At 50.3% G+C, this 20563-nt stretch overlaps 5 protein-coding genes across 5 annotated transcripts; 2 read left to right on the top strand and 3 right to left on the bottom strand.

Annotated features, from left to right (window-relative positions):
* Positions 1–704: 704 nt before the first annotated feature.
* Positions 705–1718, bottom strand: A1O9_01897 (protein hob3; the record flags this gene model as incomplete). The annotated part of the gene is made up of 5 exons (XM_013407473.1): positions 705–1158; positions 1227–1374; positions 1431–1504; positions 1554–1599; positions 1655–1718. The coding sequence occupies 5 exons, from the start codon at positions 1716–1718 to the stop codon at positions 705–707; spliced, it is 786 nt and encodes a 261-aa protein (XP_013262927.1).
* A 5471-nt stretch (positions 1719–7189) lies between these two features.
* On the top strand, positions 7190–8594 carry A1O9_01896 (HAL protein kinase; the record flags this gene model as incomplete). Its single annotated transcript, XM_013407472.1, has 2 exons — positions 7190–8410; positions 8463–8594. 2 exons carry the CDS (start codon positions 7190–7192, stop codon positions 8592–8594), a joined length of 1353 nt encoding a protein of 450 aa, XP_013262926.1.
* A 2426-nt stretch (positions 8595–11020) lies between these two features.
* Positions 11021–12628, bottom strand: A1O9_01895 (centromere/microtubule-binding protein cbf5; the record flags this gene model as incomplete). Its single annotated transcript, XM_013407471.1, has 3 exons — positions 11021–11392; positions 11451–12466; positions 12526–12628. The coding sequence occupies 3 exons, from the start codon at positions 12626–12628 to the stop codon at positions 11021–11023; spliced, it is 1491 nt and encodes a 496-aa protein (XP_013262925.1).
* A 440-nt stretch (positions 12629–13068) lies between these two features.
* Positions 13069–14307, top strand: A1O9_01894 (uncharacterized protein; the record flags this gene model as incomplete). The annotated part of the gene is made up of 4 exons (XM_013407470.1): positions 13069–13103; positions 13161–13339; positions 13390–13487; positions 13849–14307. The coding sequence occupies 4 exons, from the start codon at positions 13069–13071 to the stop codon at positions 14305–14307; spliced, it is 771 nt and encodes a 256-aa protein (XP_013262924.1).
* A 3792-nt stretch (positions 14308–18099) lies between these two features.
* A1O9_01893 (uncharacterized protein) lies at positions 18100–20274 on the bottom strand (the record flags this gene model as incomplete). Its single annotated transcript, XM_013407469.1, has 2 exons — positions 18100–18906; positions 18961–20274. 2 exons carry the CDS (start codon positions 20272–20274, stop codon positions 18100–18102), a joined length of 2121 nt encoding a protein of 706 aa, XP_013262923.1.
* Between the last annotated feature and the right edge of the window lie 289 nt (positions 20275–20563).

Here is a 20563-nt window from a genome sequence, read left to right as displayed (position 1 = left end):
ATACACACATGCATACATGATAGCTTCTGGAAGCGGTGTTGGCGACTTTGCGTGCTGTGCGCTATTCATTGCTGGGACAAAATCGGCGGATGCTCTCCTTCAGGAGGTATGATCGGGTCACAAGGAAAGAACGAAATAAAATAAAAATAAAAAGTCAAAATGCAAAATGCAAAATTCTGTCCTCAAGCGCATGTGCAGACTTTTCCTGTCTCAATTGAATTCTGCACCGAGTCGAACCGAGTGGAACCCAAGCTAAACATCCCTCTGAGGACAGGACAAAAACCTCAAGACTTGGTTAAGTTTTATTCTACTCAGGTCGGGCAGCACTGGTCTCATATAGGTTGACACAACGGCTGGGAGAACTTGAAGCGAGAGAAAGCGCTCCGCCTGTCTGTCTTGCCCGTCCTCTCCCCATCTCTGCTCCACCTGGCAGTAAAAACGCCAACGCTATGCCCTTATGCCGTCCCATTATAAGAAACTGGAGAAGGGTCCGCTCCCGGATTTGCCACTCCGTCCCAACATCGCCTTCGTCTACCCATGTCAAGCCATTAGAAAGCCATGTTTTGTGCGACAGTCGCTATGAATTGTCTGTGTGCAATTGTCGTTTGCAATATGTTGTTGCGTTGTTGTCATTTGTTTGTGATTTACTTGGGGTTGAAGACAGTTCAAAGAGGTTCTTGATCCGTGTTGACATGGCTTTCACACTAAACCGTGCCGGCAATGGTTAGATCTCGAATCTCGGAGAGAACCTGCTCAACCCGATTGTCCAGATCGCCGCGAGCGTACTGCTCTCTGGTGTCTGCATCGAGATACTGTTGAACCTGTGCCATTCGGCTGTAAGCTTCAGCACAAAATCTCAGCTGGATCTTGACGAGAGCTTCAAAAGATGGGTCGAGGTAAGGGACACGGAGATCAATGAGCTGAGGCAGTTCGGTAAAGAGTTGCTCGTTGAGCTGTTCGTATGCTTGTTTTGCCATTTCAGCTTCGCGTTCTGCTCGGGGAAGTTTCGTCACATCTTTGTCCGGCTTTTCCACCAATTTCTTCACCTTGGATCGCATGGAGTCATAATCAAGGAGTTTGTTGTTGCGTTTCTTGATGCATTCGTTGATGTCGGGGAAGTATGCGCAGAAGCGGGAGATCGGTTCGAGAACGGTAGCTCTGTTGAAATGAGAATGTCAGCATTTCTGGCTCTCCATTATGTTCCAACGAGCTCGAGGCGTGCCTACCGGTACGGTCCGTCAAGAGCTTTGATTGTTTCGGCGTCTAAATCTTCGACGGCCTGCTTATACGATCTAGACACTCCATCTCTTGTACCAGCGTCCCCGTAGAATGCGTCGATTGTCTCCGCTATTCTCATTTGTGAAGCGGTCATGGCTGTAGGATGTGGTCAGCCTGATACCGATCTCACTTCAAAATGGAATCTTGCCCACCTCTCAGACTGTCGAGATATCCCTTCGCTTCCTTCTGCAGTCGATTCGCTGCCGATTCCATCGTCCTATATCGCCTGCGCAACAGTGAGACAGTAATTCATAAGCTGCTGAAGAAAGACCCACCTCTCCTCCACTTCGTAGTCGCGGTCGTTCGTCCTCTCCACATGCCCTATTGATTCCAAGTTAGCCAGGCTGCGGAACCAGACCGAGTGAGGACTGGTTACCCGTCTTCATCATCACCTGCGTCGTTGCGCGGTTGACGTTCTTCTTGAAGCCGGCCCACGACATTTTGTTGGTCGAAGTAGAGTGTATATGCAGTTTCAATGCGATCGTTGAATTCTTGAGGGGACTCGTTGATCTCTGGGCCTCTCTCAACGACGCTGTTGACGATGGAGAGGCAGGGAGGAGAGTCCTGCACTCTACGGCTCCAGACACTCGCCAAGAGAGTGCACCGCCACGCGGCTTGGACAAGCGCAATGCCCAGGATTCGTTGATAATGACGTAAGCAGTATCGGGAGATCGATCACGTGGATCCATATACACCTCCCCAGTGGGCGATAGTAACAGTACCTCATCGATTTCTACCTCACATATTTTCATCCGGTCGGCGACATCTATTCATCACTATTCAATAGTAAAATCATGGTTAATCCTATCAGTCCGTCTGTAGATAATAGACCTAGAATCGTCATCAATGTGGGCCGCTATTCACACAGCAAAAGGACAATCTGATTAAGCTGGAGGGTATCTATATCATGCTAGAGCTAGAGTCCACAGGGGTGCTCAGTCAATCCGATGTCGACGTCGACAATGCAATTGACACTGGCTGGGGACATAAGGATGAGGTCGACATTGTAGAAGATATTAATGTTGTGAGCTTGGAAAACCTACCCATGGTAGAAAGTATTTGTTAAGACTATATTCACCACGACGTCAACACACTACTCACTAAAGTCATCTACCTGCTATACCAACTGAACAGGGTATGAGGCCGACGTTGGTCAAACAGCAAGAGAGGGATATTGTTGTGGTCAAGAGTTCTACCGGACACCTAATGTTCGTCTTGTTGGAGAGCTCGCTATGGCATCTTCGCTTTGGTACACTCCCAGAACGCGTCCTTTCACCACATCCAAGGTGCACTGTTCAATCTGGCCTGTCGTTTGTCCAAGGATTGCTTACTGCTGATTTCCATATTATTCGAGTCTGGTTTTGGTGTCTGAATGGTGATCAACCCGGGACTTACATGTGGCAGGAACAACGCCTTTGCCCACAAACACGTCAAAATGTCGGTGTCGACGTGCTGCATGAGTGCCGTGCCCAAATTATCACGGATTTCATTCACAATCTGAGAAGCTCCATAACAGCGAAGCAAATGAAATTGATGAAGGTCTGCCAGATCCAGTCTTATCGTTGGCGACGCCTGTAGAAGTGAAGCAGGAGATTACCGACGGTACAGAAACAATGGATTCTGAACGAGCAGCAACAACTCATCACTGTGTATTGACACGGTTCCGATAGCTAACGGCCTGTACTGTTGTTGTTGGAATAGAGACATGCATCATGCAGGGCGGATGCAATTTAAATTGGACGCCGGCAGCATGCTCCTAGCCCACAGTATGAAGGACCCCTTTGTCGGCATGCAGGATTGCTGAATCGCTAGAGGACGAATACCAAAAATCCCGCATACAGAGAGAATGGAAACTAGAATTGAAAACGGAGAAGGCGCTTGCGTAGATGCTTCGACTCAAGTCACAGATCAGGATTATCATCATCATGGACAGGGCTGGGTGTCGTTCTTGGCTGTCCAACACATCCGATCCATCATTTCCCCTGGCCTACCAGGAACCAAGGAATAAGCGGAAAGTGGCATCATTAGAGAGGCGATGATATGTTAGATTTCACATGCTTTAATGTTGATGTCAAGCTGCAAAGTGCGAGACTACAAAGGCATGCATTGCATGTTTCGCGTATCCTAGGACTTCTTCGTTCTAATCTGATTGAGCCACAGATTGGATAGCCGGCATCCAGAGCTGCAGCATCTGATGATCCAGGCTGGTTACGATCTGAAGGTCAAGAGTCGGTCGACTCGTGGGTGAACGATTGGATATATTTCAGTAGCCAGGAGAATATATTGAGCGAGATGCAGGAGTCGGTGTCAGCGGTGGAAGAGTCCAAATCAATGGGACAAGGATGATAAGCCCTATCTTACACGGATACAGCCAGCACGATGCCCACCTTGTATGGAGGACAATTTTTGAGATGGTTTGGGCCGGACTCGGAACGAACACGCCCTAGTCGTATTGGAAATCCAAGAAAAGCTCCCGCAGATGAATACGCAATACTTCTGCCGAGCAAGCCTTGGTAAACGCATCTGGAGCCGGGCAGCCTCTACTCTGACTGCAGAGCCGGTTGACTAGAGTAACCCAATCAAAGTCGATGAGAGTTTACCCCATTGACCGAGATGCTATCCATTCCGTCTGAAATGCGGAGGCGGCTACTCCCTCAAAACAGAGACCAAGCGACCAGGGTTCATCTGTCTCGCGGGCTAGATTTGGCTTTTGGAAGCTGTGCGACTCTGAAGGAGCCGAAAGGCGAGACGACGGTGGATGAGCAGATGCTTGCTTGAGACCAAGCATCATGGAAAGCTTGATTCCGCCACTTCCTTGTTTGTGATGGATGGCGCGGAGCAGTGAATGTCTATCAACGAGTAGTCTGGTGAGACAGGAAAATAGTCATCGTCGAGAGACGGCGCCGAACACTCTGTAGCGAAGGTGAGTGCACATGTCTAGGACGGCGGGAAATTGGGAAAGCAGTGGCAAGGCATGGCATGGCATGGCAGGACACAAGAATGGGGAAGAAGGCCAGCGCATACAGCGGCCCAATCCACAGCGCAGCTTACAGGTCAGGTCTTGGCTTGGAAGAGGGTCGATACGCCGGCGTTCGAGCGGTGTAGCGACGAGACGATGAGTCGAGAATTATTCGGATGGAGTGCTCGGGCCATTCGCTCAGGAGAGCCTCCCAGGGAGCCACTAATGGATGGGATGACATGAGACCAACCGGCAAAGCACCAGAAGACAAGACTCAAGACAAGAATGGTTCACCGCGTACAGACACCCAATTGTTCCTTAGGCGAGCACGCGCATGAGCAGAAGCACGAGCACGAGCACGAGCAGGGGCAAGAGCGCCAGCGCCAGCTGCGTGCATTTGATACCATGAGCGTTGTACCTGGGCTGCTAGGACTCCAAGAGAAGCCATTCGAGCTGCTATTGGGGGGAGCAGGCAGAATAATATCCCAAAAGGAGGTGCTACCAATTTCGAGAAGCTATTTCGTACATGTCTCGCGTGGTATAGGTTGTGGCGAGTGAGGAGGCATGCGCTATGATGCATGCCTGCAGGTCAGAACCACAAAAGAGTCGTGCAAGTCGTGCATCGGGGGAACTGCAGAGATGGAATACATATGCATGCTGCAGACTAGCCACCGAGCCAGTCAGCATTCACCATGTTGCCTCGGAACGCAAGTGACTGGAACTTGATTCTCAAGACGGAGGCCGGCAATGGCAATGGAAATGGAAATGAGAATGAGAATGGGGATGGGGGATTTTGATGGCAGGGTTTGTGCGCTGTGTGGCGTGGTTATTGGTGTTGGTGTTGGTATTGGTGTTCGTGTCTGTATTGGTGTTGGTGGTGGTGTTGGTATTGGTGTTGGTGGTGGTGTTGGTATTGGTGTTGGTGGAGTTCCGGCCTGGATAGTGGAGGTGGACAGTGCTGGACTGGTCAGTACTGAGCAAAGGTATCCTTCAACCTTTCGAGTTACGGCATTCAGTTACTCGATCGAAATGTGCTCCACGCTGTTGATCCACCACCACGCTTGTCTGCTTCGTTAGTAGTGACTGACTATTTCTTAAGAGTGCTCTGGGACAGGTGAAGATGCAGCCGAAGGGGGCAATTAACCATAGTGGTATCACTGTTGATAGATAAATCTCGACTCCCTTGGTTGCTCTCTCAACTCCAACCACCATGCTCCGTACATGCTAGCATGCTGTATCTTGTCATGCCTGTGCTCTGTTCTTGTTGCTGCGGACTGTACGCAGTGCAATAGTACTCGCTATTACAGAATTACATACTGTACCAGTACAGTACGGCGTACACTCCCTGCCTTTTGCTCAGATCCGACGCGGCCCATTTATTCACCCCCGAAATGCCATCCGCAGCTTGACGGTCCTTAACCCGAACCAGGCACTTGTGGCGCCTCCTGCCCTCTCCGACTAGCCAAACTTACGAGACCAGACTTGCCAGATTTTGCAGGAGGTCCCTAGAAGCCTAGTTACTCCTTACAGGGCACAAGTTGATCGATCAGCCGCCTAAACTGCCCTTGGTTGGTGGGCACTGCAAGTAAACGTAGGCCCAAAGCCACAACCAAAATACAAATCCAACGCCTGCTTATTCCGCACTGCCAGAGCAAACACGTCTTCGACTGCGCCCACAACACACATCCAGGCCCTTTTTTCTCCCTGGAAAAAATTATATTTCTCAAATTTTGGGGTGCGGCGACCGTGGGTCCCGGAAGTCAATTCGTTCTTGATGATACAGCAGCTCGTAATTTACCTCACCATTCACTTGGTCTGACAACGCTGAGCCCCGGCCTTGTGGGATTGTTGGCCAACATCAAATTCTCCCGCTCCCCTTCCATTCCGTCAACCTCTTCCCGCAACCTTCAACAATATTTTGAATTCACACAAAATTCTGACCCTCCATTGCCCCAGCGTGCCGCCAGAAGAAAACAGAAAAAGTCCTGCAATCCTCATTACAAAGACCAGGAATTGGAGCGCACCTGCCTGCCAAGACTGAGGGAGAGTATTGGTCAGCGGACATTTGAACCCCGCCCTCGGTCCTAAATCGCCCCGCGAACAGTCAGTCCCATCTCTTGATTGCGCAGGCAGTCCGTTCACACAGCCACAGACTCCATACCCGAGTCTGGCGCACGAGAAGTGAGAAGTGAGAACTGATCTGATCCCTAACCGCCTACCAGCTAGCGACGATTACAGACTGCACGCTCCATCCTCCATACCAAGGCCCTCGTACCCTGACGGTGCGCGCCAACGCTTGTCCAACTCAAATCCCTGACCGATCTGAGCCCTAACGTCGAGAATTCAGAACCAGTCAGTGCCACCCACTCCTGGACTTGGGGCCTACCCGTTCACCATTTCATCATAAGATCATCAAGCCGAGAGGCATTGCACCTCCTGTCCCGACCAATTTTCATTTCCTCGATTTTGCCCTTGACTCTGGCTCTGGCTCTCCTTCACTCGCCACCATCCTCATTTCCTATCACCCAAATCACCCAAATCACCATTCTTTGCGCGCAACATTCAAATTCCAGAAATACATCTTCCAGAAACAACAAGAAGGACCGCTTCCTGAGTTAGATCTTTTTAGACGTCAGATCGCCCGCTTAAATCACATCATTTCATCACACTCCATCCTTATCTACCGCCACTAATCGCCGAGAGATAGGGCACCCTGCCCAACACCACCCCCCACCTCCTTCCGCCATTCACATGAATCTAACATCATCGTCTTTAAACCTCTCGCATCCAACTTCTCCTTCTCTCGTCCACTCTCCAGTCTCGCAGGATGATGCAAGTTCAATAACACGTTTGGCGGAGGACACGGCCCACCTCACTGTCAACGGTAGTGCCGTGGCCGCCGCGTCACACTCCGCAGGTCACTATACACCCCCTGCAGTCAAAAAGCCCAAGATGACGCACCGCCTCACCCGCATGTTCTCAAGAACCGAGCAAAAAGACATTGATACTGCAAAAGCAGAGTCACACAGCAAAGACATCTCGCCCGATCGCTGGGAGAACAGCCATGCCAATGGCTCAGCCAGACCTGCCCCCATCAGGGATTCATCCTATGACGAGAAGAAAGACGGCAAGAAGATGAGCGTTTCCAAAGAGAAGAAGGGTGACACCACCCCGGATTCTACCGCCGTCGCCCACAAGAGGTTCGAGATCCTCGACAACGGTTCTCATGCCCATTACCTCAAATCCGCCAAACGCCAGGAAAAGCTCACGGACATGCTCCGAGATATGCTCGGTGGAGGCAAGAAAAAAGACCTGGATGGTGGTGAGCAGCAGCTGTCACTTATGTCTTCATGGGTCGACCAGCTCCGCTCGGAGAAGGACTCTCTGCCTTTGGAAAAGAAGGCCGGCGGCCCAAATGCGAGCGCAAACCTGGTTGAAAAATACGGGAAATGTCAAGAGATTGTCGGTCGTGGTGCCTTTGGCATTGTTCGCATCTCTCACAAACCCGATCCCACCACTGCTGGTGGAGAATTGCTCTATGCTGTTAAAGAATTTCGCCGTCGCCCCCAGGAAACGTCCAAGAAGTACCAAAAACGCCTCACTTCTGAGTTTTGCATCTCATCCTCGCTTCGCCATCCTAATATTATCCACACTCTGGACCTCCTGCAAGATTCCAAGGGCGATTATTGTGAGGTTATGGAATATTGTGCCGGTGGTGATCTGTACACCCTAGTTCTTGCTGCCGGCACCCTGCAGGTCGCCGAAGCAGATTGTCTTTTTAAGCAATTAATGCGTGGTGTCGAATACATGCACGAAATGGGTGTGGCACATCGCGATTTAAAACCCGAAAATCTTCTTCTAACCACACATGGTGCTCTGAAAATTACCGACTTCGGAAACGGAGAATGCTTCCGAATGGCTTGGGAAAAGGAAGCACATATGACCGCCGGACTTTGTGGCAGCGCTCCTTATATCGCTCCAGAAGAGTATGCCGGTGGTGAATTTGACCCAAGAGCGGTCGATGTTTGGGCTTGCGGTGTAATTTACATGGCAATGCGCACCGGCCGTCACCTATGGAGAGTTGCCCGTAAGGATGAAGATGAGTTCTACGAACGCTATCTTGAGGGCCGTAGAGATGAAGACGGTTATGCACCCATTGAGACCTTGCACAGGGTAAGTTTTTCTGCATTCAATATGCCGTGGTCTCAAGCTAACTGGACATTAGGCCCGTTGCCGAAATGTTATCTATTCGATCCTCGATCCTAATCCTGGTCGCCGAATCACTGCTTCACAAGTTCTCAAATCAGAATGGGGCCGAGAGATCAAGGTGTGTAAAGCCGGCGAGGAGGGCTATTGATCCTCTCTGGCGGAGGACATCTTGTTCCTCTAGTTCCATTGCGTCGCCATTTTGGGCCCGCGCATCAAGCGAAAGCATCTGAATCAACTCGTGCCACCAACCACGAGTACGACTTTCACGAAGTGATGAACGAATTCCTTTTCTGACAGAGAGCAAGACACCAGTGATTATTCGATTTCCCTCGTCCGCAGACTTCCAGTTCACTTTGACAGCATTGACGCCATGAACATGTCTATCGATCGGAACACTAAACATGGGATCGGGAGTTTTCCTCTGACTTGGCTTGGTCACCATGCAGAGACTGACATTCGTTGGAATCCCTTCGGACCGCATCAGTCATTCGCAGATTTCTGAGTTCTTCATCGATCGCTTTTCACGTCTTCTTAAGCGTGTTCAAATTTCGTCTTTTATTGGAGATAAACACGCATCCTGTAACAACCCGAACCACGGGTGGTCTACCTAGCATACAAGCATTATTTTGCCAGCACGAGGCCATCGTCAAACACTTAATTTGGATCTCTTTACCTTGACTCTTGACGGTAATTCAAGGCCCAAGACAAACCTGCTCCAACGCACCTCCAGAAGACTTCAGATCAAACCTGTAACTACAATCAAAGGGGATGCTGTTTTGATATCAAATCATTTCAAAAAGACCTCATATTCTGGAAAACCTCCAGTTCTTCTTCAAGCATATATACTTTCTTGAGGGTTTACCTCCCTCGCCCTCTTTTCTTGTGGAGGATCTAGAAAGGTTATTTTCACTTCTATGCTCTCCCTATTTTCATTCGAGTACGGTTTTGGGGAGGGAAAGAAGTGGTCACCCAGGACAGGTTTTCGCTTTTTGCTCTATTGTTATCTTATTCCATCGAGTCCAACTTTTACCAAAAAGCAACAGCACAGCACTACTAAAATTGATGAGATTTCCATGACAGTGATGCCCTCGTTCCCTGACGCGACCGTGCGATGCCTCCCAGAATCACGGGATTTGCTAATTTTAGCCCGTTCACAAATGATATGTCGTTCCAGCTTCCCTTAGACCTGCTTCAATTCGTGACAGAATTCCACGTCATAACCCGTCTTGGAACAGCAATTGCCCTCCCCCATCTTGGCTGCTGCCTGTCCTGCCAGTCATCACAATGAAGATGACTCTTGCTTTGCCCTGCCTTGCATCCGCCTCAGACTTCGCTCCCTGAAGCTCCAACAGACACGCCAAGATGAGCAGGACTCCGTCTTGCCGAACTCCCTTCCCAGTGGGGTTTCATTTCAGGGATTTGAATTCATCCATGGAATCAACTGGTTCGATCGCTTACCCACTGCAGACCGCGCGTGTATAGTCAGACTCCACACTTCGTCTAGATGCCCCCTTTCCTGGAGGTACTGTAGATATTTGGAACGCTCGCATCGCGATGAGATGAATCCCCTTGCATCTACCAGTGAAGTGGAGGTTCATGCCGTTCTAGGATAAATAGTATGTATATTATATTAACCCTAACCCCAATTGTGGTATTTACTTGTATCCGCTCCCAACAAGCCGCCAGAAACACGAAATTACCGCTGCGCAATACCAGTCTTGGCCGAGTACCTTACGAGTTAATTAGGGCAGACACGGTAGATGGATCGAGTCGGATGGAGGCTGTGCGTCATCCAAAGGTTCGTGATTTCCACAATTCTACGGAAAGATCACACATCACATCCCTTCTCGTTTTCTCAGAGGATTCAATTGCCTCGTTCTCAGTGCTGAGGTCATTACATCAAGTCATGTGCTGCTTCTATCCGATAAGATGACGATAGAGGGACATGTCTCATGATGCCTCATGGTCGAACGAAGATGGATTGACGGAAAAGACCTTGGACGATTCGATTCTGCCATTTTCATCTGCATTGGTTGCATTTCAACTCTCCTTAATTTCGAGCTACGCCAGCTGACCAGCCATCATATCTCATCCTAATCGCTCCCCCTTAACACCCATCGCACTCAATCCGTCCATCCGTCCATACGTCCATACATGCATTCTCAATAGCAAGGTTTGTCTGTCCGCATCTGCCCGCTTTCCTCTTGATTCCGTGAAGAAGAGGTATGCAGATTCCCCCCCCCCCCACCCGGAGGTGAGCTTGCAGGATAGACGAAGGACAAGGAAGGACAAGGATAAGCATAGTTCCGTACGGCCCACGAACGAACATGTAGATACATACTTGAACAAGAAAACGCCGGTTTGGCCCCCTCCCCGTTACAGTCGAACCCGATCTCCTGAACAAGATGGAGAACACGCCCGGAAGATGCGTTGAAGAGGAGAGAAAGCGATGCGTCGTACGCTAACGATATGAGAGCGTTGAAAGATTTGCTTTTCCCACCGCCACTACTGTGCCTGGAGGCCGGAGCGAAACGACAGACCAAAAGATGAAATTCTTCCTAATCCTCTGGTACGTCAGTCGCTGTCGTCACTATCGTCGGCGGCCGCGGAGCCCCTGGACTTCCTCTTTTCTTTCTTTTCTTTCTTCTCCTTTTTCCTTCGTTTCCGCTCCGCGCGCTCCTCGGGAGTTTCGCCATCGTGCTTCTTGCGCTTCTTGTCCTTTTCCTTCTCGGCCCCGTTGGTCTTCCGCGGCAACATCTCTGTGTCACCGTCCAGTGACATCGAGTCTGCGGTTTCGCCGTTGGGAGCCACTGGTGGGGCGGTGAGAACGTCGGATTTGGAGGTCGTTTCTTTGACTGGGGCAGCGGCCGTGCCATCAGGGGCGTTATAGTCAGTATACTCGGCTGTCCACTTAGCTGGGGTGGCTTCGTTGGGACGGCCATATTTCTGTGGGCATGTTAGTGTTGATTGATGAGATGTACAATATGATATGTCGACCACTTACATCAAGCTTTCCATCCGACTTCATCTTCTTCTTCTCCAGAGCGACGGGCCCCATACCCCATCTGCGAGGATACAGGTCTCTCTCCATGATACATCTCTTGACCTTGGCAACAACTCCATGGTCACACGTTGACAACTCCACTGTGGACATCTGCGCAATACCAAGAGCAATGGCCTCGCCTTTGGTGGTCATGAGGACAACCTCTTCATGGACCTCAATACCAGCGTCAAATCGCAGTAAGCCGGGAATCATCAATTTGGCACCGTAGCATACTGCATTGACAGCACTGTCCTTGACGACAATCCTCTTGTAGGTGGTAAGGAGACTCTCAAGGGGAGAAATGACCTTTCGTAGGTAGGTTTCGTCTCTGTTGTTGTCATGTGTCCACTGTGCATCCAGCACATCATGTAGCGTGACCATGCCATCGCTCTCATCCATCGCTCCACTCCGTACTCTCCGAAGTTCTTGCATATGTGCTCCAACACCGAGTAGAAGTCCCAAATGAACGCAGAGAGTTCTGATGTACGTCCCTGCTTCACAGCTCACCCAGAAGACGCCCAGGTGGCGATCGTTGTCGAATTCGTAGAGCTTGATCTCATGAATGGTTCGGATACGCAGCTGTCGCTTAACCGCTGAGATCAATGGAGGTCGTTGAAAGAGAGCACCAGTCAACGTCTCCAGAGCCCTAGCAAATTGTGCCTCACCGCCGGGTAATTTATCGTGCAGACGGATGACACATACGTATTCCTTTCCAGCTCCTTGCTGAGATTTCACCAGTCGAGTTGCTCTGTCTATGCAGACAATGAGGCATCCAGTAACTTTCGGGTCGAGAGTTCCGCTGTGACCGGTCTTTTCCACGCGCAATATCCGCTTCACCCATGCTACAACTTCGTGGCTGGAAGGATTGGAGGGCTTGTCGAGGTTGATTACACCTGAAGAGATGTACGATTTCAAATCGCGCTTCAAAGGGGTGCATCCACATGGAATGGGAGTGAAATGACCGGTTCTCACGAGGACTATTCCACGCGCATTAGTACATTGATCAACAGGTCCCGCATGCACGTTGACTACTCACGCTTGTCATAGTTCTTCAGCAGCAGAGGCCACTCAGATGTCGGAATTTGAGGGGTGACATTCTCTGGTTTGATGCTATAGTCGAGTTCCTCGACCTTGCCCATGTTGGCGATGTCCTATCGCCAGAAGCTGAATGTGGCTGGTGGCGCTGGACAAAGGCCCAAACTCGGGCCAGGGATACCAGTAGTTGGGGTACAAGATACAGTAACCGATACCTAGCCCCTGATATGCAAAACAAGGGATTTCAAAGCTGACCTGTACATTAATATGAATATCTTGGAGCGAGGATGCGTGGTAGAAAAAAGTTGTTTGACTGGCGAAGCCTCCGTGCGGAGCTTCTCGAATTTCATCCCAATCTATACCCAAAGCAGTTAGTCCCATCAAAGGCTTGGCAGAGGTCAGTTCTTTGTTCTCTTTGATGAACCGCCACAGTGTTCTCTGTTCACTCTTCCTCTTCTTCATTGTTCATCCTCAGTCACCTACTACTGACTGCATCAACTGGACTTTTCGGCATCTGGAGGACCCTCAGGGTGTGCCAGTCATCATGGACAGATTCTGGAGTGCTCCTCCTGTGACCCGGTTAGTGCTACACAAAAGGTTTTATTTTGATCATTCTGACTAAACATTTCTTCATAGAACGATTGTGGCCGCAATGTTTGTAGAATCTGCTCTTGTTTATGGAGGTCTTCTGGGCTTCGGACGTATTTACTATCAAAACTCCCTCGCATTCACATTCCCTCCAGAGCTGTGGCGTCTGCTTTCCGCCTTCCTCTTGACAGGGCCAGATTTCTCCTTTGTCATTGATCTGTATTTGAGTAAGCTCAAGGACAGCCGCGCAATCTTGCTGCCAACTAATCATGTCCAGTGTATACATATGCCTCTGGATTGGAACTGAATTCACCCCGGTTCGGCCAACCTGGAGATTTCTTCACCTATGTCTGGTTTGTGGGAACCATCATTTGGGTAAGTAAGATACGACGTGCTACCGCCTTCCTCTTCCTTTATAGTCCTGCCTCTCTCCCCGTCTTCCATCTTATCATACACCGCACCTCGCATATCTGCCCGCCCAGCCTTTTTCTAGCTGAAGCGGTTCCTGGAAACGAGGGAGAGTACCCCTGTGGCACATACAGATCCATCATTCGCATAATATCAATCGGGACTGTGTGCGGTGCAGGCATGGTGGGAGCTCTATTGAGAAAAGCTTTCGTGACACATCAATTTGCGTTTCGCGGTTGTGGCTTCCTACATCTCTTCATGACTACTCACTTATCAATCTTTGGTCTATTTCCAATCAGTCGAAAGCTTCAACTAATTTGGACCTCAGTTGACCTCAGGAGTTCTCCTAAGTGGCTATATCTTCACTTCTGCACTCATGTTAGCATTTATGTACACTTATGCCCAAGACAACCGTGGCAAGAAGGCGCATTTTATCGTCCTTCAAATTCCCGTCGAGCTACTTCCATGGGCTATGCTTCTGCTGACCCTGGTCATGAACGGCTTTGCGGCAGCGATGTACCAGGGTATGGGTATCATTGCAGCTCATCTGTATGAATTCCTCACCCGCCTGTACCCAACATTCCAGGGAGGACGGAACTATATCCAAACCCCAGGTGCTATCAAGCGGTATTTTGGGGCGGATAGGAGTTCCTTTGCTCACAAAGCATATGGGTCGACCTTCAGAGCTGGACAGAATATACCTCAGCAACAGACAGGGGGTTGGACAAGCGGCTTCTCGAGTGGTTGGAGCGGCCGAGGCGCTGGCAGGAGGTTGGGAGGAGATTGACACCATGAGCAGCCGGACTAATGTGCCAACATATCATGTACCAACAACGCATTGACAGAATATTGAATGATACCCATAGAAGTGATGACCCCTCAAAACAGGATCGACTACATTTAATTACAATTCCTCGAACCCAAGGGCCCCAGAAGGCTGAAGAAGCTCTGATGCCAAGGCCACCATGAAAAGTCTTAAGCAACCGCCAAGACCACGTCATCATGGAGCCTTGGCCCAATTGGGATGTATCAAACACTGGGAGACTCGAAAGCCCTCAACCTGGAACATCAACAGCCTCGCCACCTTCCTTGCGAGTTTCATTAGCTACGGATGCTCTCTTTCCCGGTCAATATCTGATTTCCATATTGTGCTTTCGATGTGGACGGAGTAATGGATATCCACATTCCCCTCAGCCAAACGCTCATTCGACAGATCAACAAGCATTGACGTAGGCCGCCAACGAGCCTGGCCTCTCCCAAACTGGTCCAGAAGGCCTAGGCCTGAGCTTCCTTGACCGAAACTTTACTGGTCTTCAACACGGAGCTGCTTGCTAGAGCATTGAAACCACGTTGCAGTGTGAACTGCTGTGGGTAAGAGGATCTGAGCTTGGTAAAATTCTACTTTGATTCCATGTCGCTCCCAAACCCAGAACCTGGGCTGGGGGCGCAGCTCAACAGCTTCATGGTGCAAACGTGAGAGAAAAGTGGTACTTGTGTCACCCATCTCGTTCGTTAACTGTCTCGACACATCTGATGTAAGGAGGTCGCAATCATGCCATCGGTAGGTTCTGGCCAAGTCCCTTTCTTATATTAAGATTCCCCGTTCCCTCGCTAAAGGGAAATCATTCTCCTCCACGGCTTCACTAACTTCTTGGATAGCCTCCTTCCTATCTTTGTTTTTTGTTCCTAGCAACAGGCCGGTCCTGCCTCACTCCCTTCTCATCTCGCCTATTTTATCTTTCATTGTTTCCTCTTTTTTAGGATTCATCCCAAATAGACACGGGTTGTCATTCACTTCTAGTTGTCGAGAGACACTACACCAATCATGGGCCGGCTCCTCTTTTACAGCATCATTTCTTCCCTCCTTTTGTTGCCGAGCGTTTTCGCTCAATACCATGCTGTCTCAAGTATTCAATCGCTGGCATTGACGGCTGCCTTTATTTTACCTGCAGTGTCGGCATATGTCATTCCGATCCCATCGCCAGATGCAAAGAAACGCAATGCTGAGCTTGAAGCCCGAAACCCAGCCCCAGCTGTTGTGATTATCAACGGCCAGGTCATGACAGTTGGCCAGAATGTCGGAGCAGGCGTGGGTGTCGGTGGGGCAACTGCAGCCCTTGGAACTGCATCAGAAACTGTGTCCGTTGCCAATGAGGCTGCAGCAGCCGAGACCGCCACTGATGCTGCTATCGAAACCGCTACTGAGGCTGCAGCAGCCGAGGCCGCCACTGATGCTGCTACCGAAACCGCTACTGAGACTGCAGCAGCCGAGGCCGCCACTGACGCTGCTACCGAAACCGCAACAGAGACTGCAGCAGCAGCAGCAACTCAGACTTTGGATGCTACTGCTCTCGCCGCTGAGGCTGTCCAATTAGCAGCAGCTGAAGCCAACGCCACTGCCGCTGGTCAGGGGAACGCCAACGTTGCTCAAACGCAACAACAATGTATAGCTGCTGCTGTTAAAGCCGCAGACAACGCTCTCAAGGATGCTGCCGCTTTGGACGCTGCCAATCTTGCTGCCGCGACAGCGGCAAATGCTACTGCTACCGCTGCCGCCGACAACGAGGCTGCCAATACCGCAGATGCCACAGCCACCAACAATGCTGCAGATGCCACAGCCACCAACAATGCTGCAGATGCCACAGCCACCGACATTGTTGCAGATGCCACAGCCACCGACAATGCTGCCAATAATGCAGCAGTATCTGCCACAGCTACTGCAGCAGCTACTGAGGGGGTCGCTAGATTTGCAGCAGAAGATACCACAGCTGCGACTGAGGAAGCCACTGCCAACGAAGAGGCTGCTAACAATGCAGCAGCATCGGCCACAGCTACTGCCACGGCCACAGCTAGCGATGAGGCTGCCGCCTCTCAAACAGCCTCTGCTGAAATTGCGGCGAATGCTACCGACATTGAAGCTGCCGCTGTAGCTAACGCGACTGAGAATGTTGCTGCGGCCAATGCCGGGGCAGGAGCACTTGACGGTGCGATCATCGATACTATTGCCCAAGAGTGCGGTGTGCAAGCTGCCGATGTCGAAGCTGTGATTGCTGGTGCCGACAATGCCAATCAGAACAACCAGAATCAAGGTGGTAGCAATCGCAATGGACAAGGCAACGGGCAAGGCCGAGGAAATGGAAATGGAAACGCCAACGGAAATGGTAACGGGCAAGGCCGAGGAAATGGCAACGGAAACGCCAACGGGCAAGGCCGAGGAAACACCAATGCCGGAGGCAATGGCCAAGGAAATGGTCAGCGCGGCGGGAATCAGGAGGGAGGCGCCGGCGGCGACGACATAAATGATGTTTTGGACCAAGCTCTCGACATCCTTGGCAATGTGCTCGGAGGAGGAGCCGTGCAAGGAGCTGGAGCCAGAGGCAACAACCGCGTCGTACGGCGCAGCACGAAGGGCTACCAAGGCGAAGGCTATTGATCTAGTCTCGATCAGTTGGCCTGTAACGATTGAGGCACCGCAGCCATACGTGTCATGAGAGGCTGGATCTCTATCTGCGGTTGCAGGGCAGGGCAGAGGATTCGGTGAATTAAGGTATCCCGGCGATACGAGTGGAACAACCAAATCAAATTAGTGAAATATTGGGAGGGCGCATTTGTGGCATGACGAAATTAGGCGAGATTTTGGACACATCCCCCCTGGGAAAGAAAATGAGAACCACGACATGTCGCTCTCACGGACAAAGTGGCATGCTTTGGGATAACATGGCCTACTCTTGGGAGGACTAGTGTATGGACTTGACAAATGAGCAGGGTGGATGGCAGCATCCATCTATCCACCTACTTTGTGGAGCCACTCAGGGCAAGTGTAAGAGTACAACAAACATCAGGCAGGGTGCCAGGGTCTCAAAAGCAAAAATGAAACGACGAAATTATACGAGATATACAAAAATTGACGGACAGACAGATGCGCAGCGCCCGCACCATGTGAAGGAAAGTGGCGGCCCGCAACCGGGCACGCATGCATATACACATACCTGCCCTTGCTAGAGGCAATTTGTCGTAACATAGAACTTATATGAAGCGAATACAACAAGTGCAGACGACTTCGTTTCGCGAATGAGAGAAATACTATTAATCATAGCATGACAGGTACGTATAGGGAGCACGGCTTGAAAAATATGAGCAGGATAACGAGCACGTTGTATTTGGAAGGTATGGTCATAGCTAGCTCTGAATCAAACTGTCTAAGGATACTTCCTTAGCCACTGAGGGGTAGCACTAGAGGAAACATCCTACACTCGCTGTCTGATGATGTGAAATTCCCGAAACGCCTAAGCAAGTCATCATTCGTTGGGTACTCTAGCACGGCGTGGTGTGCTGACGATCCCCCTTTCCGAGTTTTCGAAGCCATCGAAGTATCTAGATTCTAGAATCAAGAAAATGCGTGAAGACAATATTGTGAAGGAGCATCATCAAATCGACTAAGTGTGTCTCTGTGCTGACAACCGAGAAATGCAGGTGGAGAGTCTGCAACTTGGGCGGTGGACAGCGATTGAGGAACTCGACTCCTCCGTGTCAGGGGCTGATATTAGCCAAAGGGTCCCGGGTGATCGCCGAAGCCATTTCACATCTTCACTCTCAAGAGGTATCTCAACTTGATCTGTGAGATGTCATAGACGATGTACTCATTGTAGAATAGATATGCGCCTGTCTCCTTCGTGGCACCTGGTGCTTTCTTAGACACATCGGGCATGGTCACTCCTTTCAGACTCTTGTGAATGGCTCCAGCATCCTTCCACGCTAGAGGAGCAGTTTGGCCCACGCCCCAGGTTGAGATACATCCCTCATCTTTGGCACGATTCCCCGCGTTATAATCGGCGTTCATCAACTTGAGCGGCGGTGTGCCCAATTCGGCTTCGCAGAGCAGCAAGAGACCCGTACCATTGGAGCTGTATGAACTACAATATCCTGCAGATTTACTGCTCATGTCGGCTAGATAGACGCCTTTTCCAAACATGTAGCCAGAGACAGGGGCCTCAGGTGGCGCAATACGCAGGCCCTGGCTGAGGATACCGCCGAAGTTCGTAACGCGCGATCCGTGCCATAGGAGTCGGCGGTCAGACTTGTCGCCCATGTCACTGAACTCTGAGCATTGGAAACGGGCATCTTCACCTATGCGTTCAACTCGGAAGATGTCCTGAACCTCGTAAGAGTAACCGTGCGTCGAACCGTGTGTCTTCATCAAGTATGTCTCAATCTCTTTGAATTCTCTGGTGCCGGCATCCAAAGCAGTCATCTCTTGCATCCCAAGTCCTTGGTATTGTCTGTCGAGGACATGAACCTTGTCGTTGGACTTTTTACCTTTGGCAGTTTTCATGATTTCATTGGCAAGTTGCATGTCTGTCAATGTCTCAAGAACTTCAATCTCTCTCTATAAATTTGGTCAATCAGCGTACGCGGGCCTTAAACACCTTTCCAATCATACCTTAATGAGACCCATGTTATCAAGGGTTGGCAGACGGCTGCGGCCTGAAACGTGGGGCACAAGCGAGAAGTAGAGATTACTTCGGTCTGCAACAGCCTGGCTATAAGTCGTGCCAGTTCCCACTGCGATATTCGGGTCTGCAATGAGAGCAGCAAGTTCTTTGAGGACTTCATAGCCTTTTAAAAGAGTCTTCTTGCTCAGTTTTCCCAGGGGCATCTTCTTTGCGTCGTAGTTGAGTGACGCCATTGTGGAATCGAATAATTTGAGGTCGAAGATTAGCTTCATCAATTCCTGCACAGGCTTGTCCAGGGTGCTTTGAACGGGAATGTCATCGATCTCATCCTCCGCTTCGTCTTCTTCGTCTTTGACAGCCACCTTCTTCTTCTGAGGTTCCTCTTCTTCCTCTTCGTCCTCCGAGTCCGCATAGTTGATCTCAATGAAGACATATTTACCGCTCTTGGCGGGACCATCTCTGTTTTCCCATTTGTTCCCGTTCTTGTCCTTGAATTTTTTCTCGAAAGCAGCCATGGCGGTCTTCATGTCGCCATCGCCAAGCATCATTGACTGGCCAATCTCACCAACACGACCCCATCGTGTCCAACACCGACAAGAGCCTTTATGATCAACGAGGAGTTGCATTTTGTAGAACTTGTTGTTGTTTGCATTGGAATTAGATTGATTCAAAGTTGCATCCCATGCGAGGCCGTCATCATCAACGAAGACTGTGTATGCATCACCGTTGGATAGATGCTCATCGACTGGAATCTTAGGCGCTGCTTTCGGTTTTGGTGGAGGTTTTTGAGTCGAGACTCGGGTGGGCAGATGAGTATCAGGAGCCTTATCATTACCTCGCTTTCGCTTCAAATTCGGTTTTGGAATATCGCTGGGAACTTTGCTGTCAGATTCGCTTTCCTCATCAACACCGTTGCTGTCATTCACACCGTTGGTGCCACTGACGCCAGTCGTAGTGGCAGACGATTTGTCCAGAAGATAGTCATCGACAGAAACTGGAGAGGTGGATTTCAAAGACTCCGCAAGCCAATCATAATCGACAATGATTAGACTCGGCTGTTGAAGGGCCTCCTTGACTGCTTTGAGTTTCTTCTCATATTGAGCTGGAGAAGCAACAAGGTGGGTGCACTGGGCTATTTTTGAGGTATAAGACCCACCACAAGTGGCGATTTGGGCTCTCAATTGGGCGATAGTCTTCGAAGTCAAGTCTATATGACAGCCCGCGGAATAGGAGGCGAAGGTGACAGTGTACCCTTCAAGGGATGTGCTCGGTACAGCAGGAGGAGCCTTGGTACGAGGCATATTTACTGTATAGTGCAAGTCGGAGAGGTTGACTCTGACTTGAAATCTTGAAGATTCGACAGTCCTTCTTAAAGAAATCTCAATGTGATGCTCTCACAAAAGAAGAGGCAGCAGCCGGTAGGCTGATTACAGACGCCCTCTATTCAGAATAGCGCCAGGCAGGAGTCGCGCTAACAGCAGGCACGCGTCGCGCTAGGGACAGGCAGTCACGCGTTATCACATGATCGCGCGAGCGATGACGCAGTTGCCCAGTCATTTCTATGGCACATGCAGATTCAGAAACCGAAAC

The sequence above is a fragment of the Exophiala aquamarina genome, assembly GCF_000709125.1.
Source record: "Exophiala aquamarina CBS 119918 chromosome Unknown aczIA-supercont1.2, whole genome shotgun sequence".
Lineage (NCBI taxonomy): Eukaryota > Fungi > Ascomycota > Eurotiomycetes > Chaetothyriales > Herpotrichiellaceae > Exophiala > Exophiala aquamarina.
This window is presented reverse-complemented; position numbering and strand designations above follow the sequence as displayed.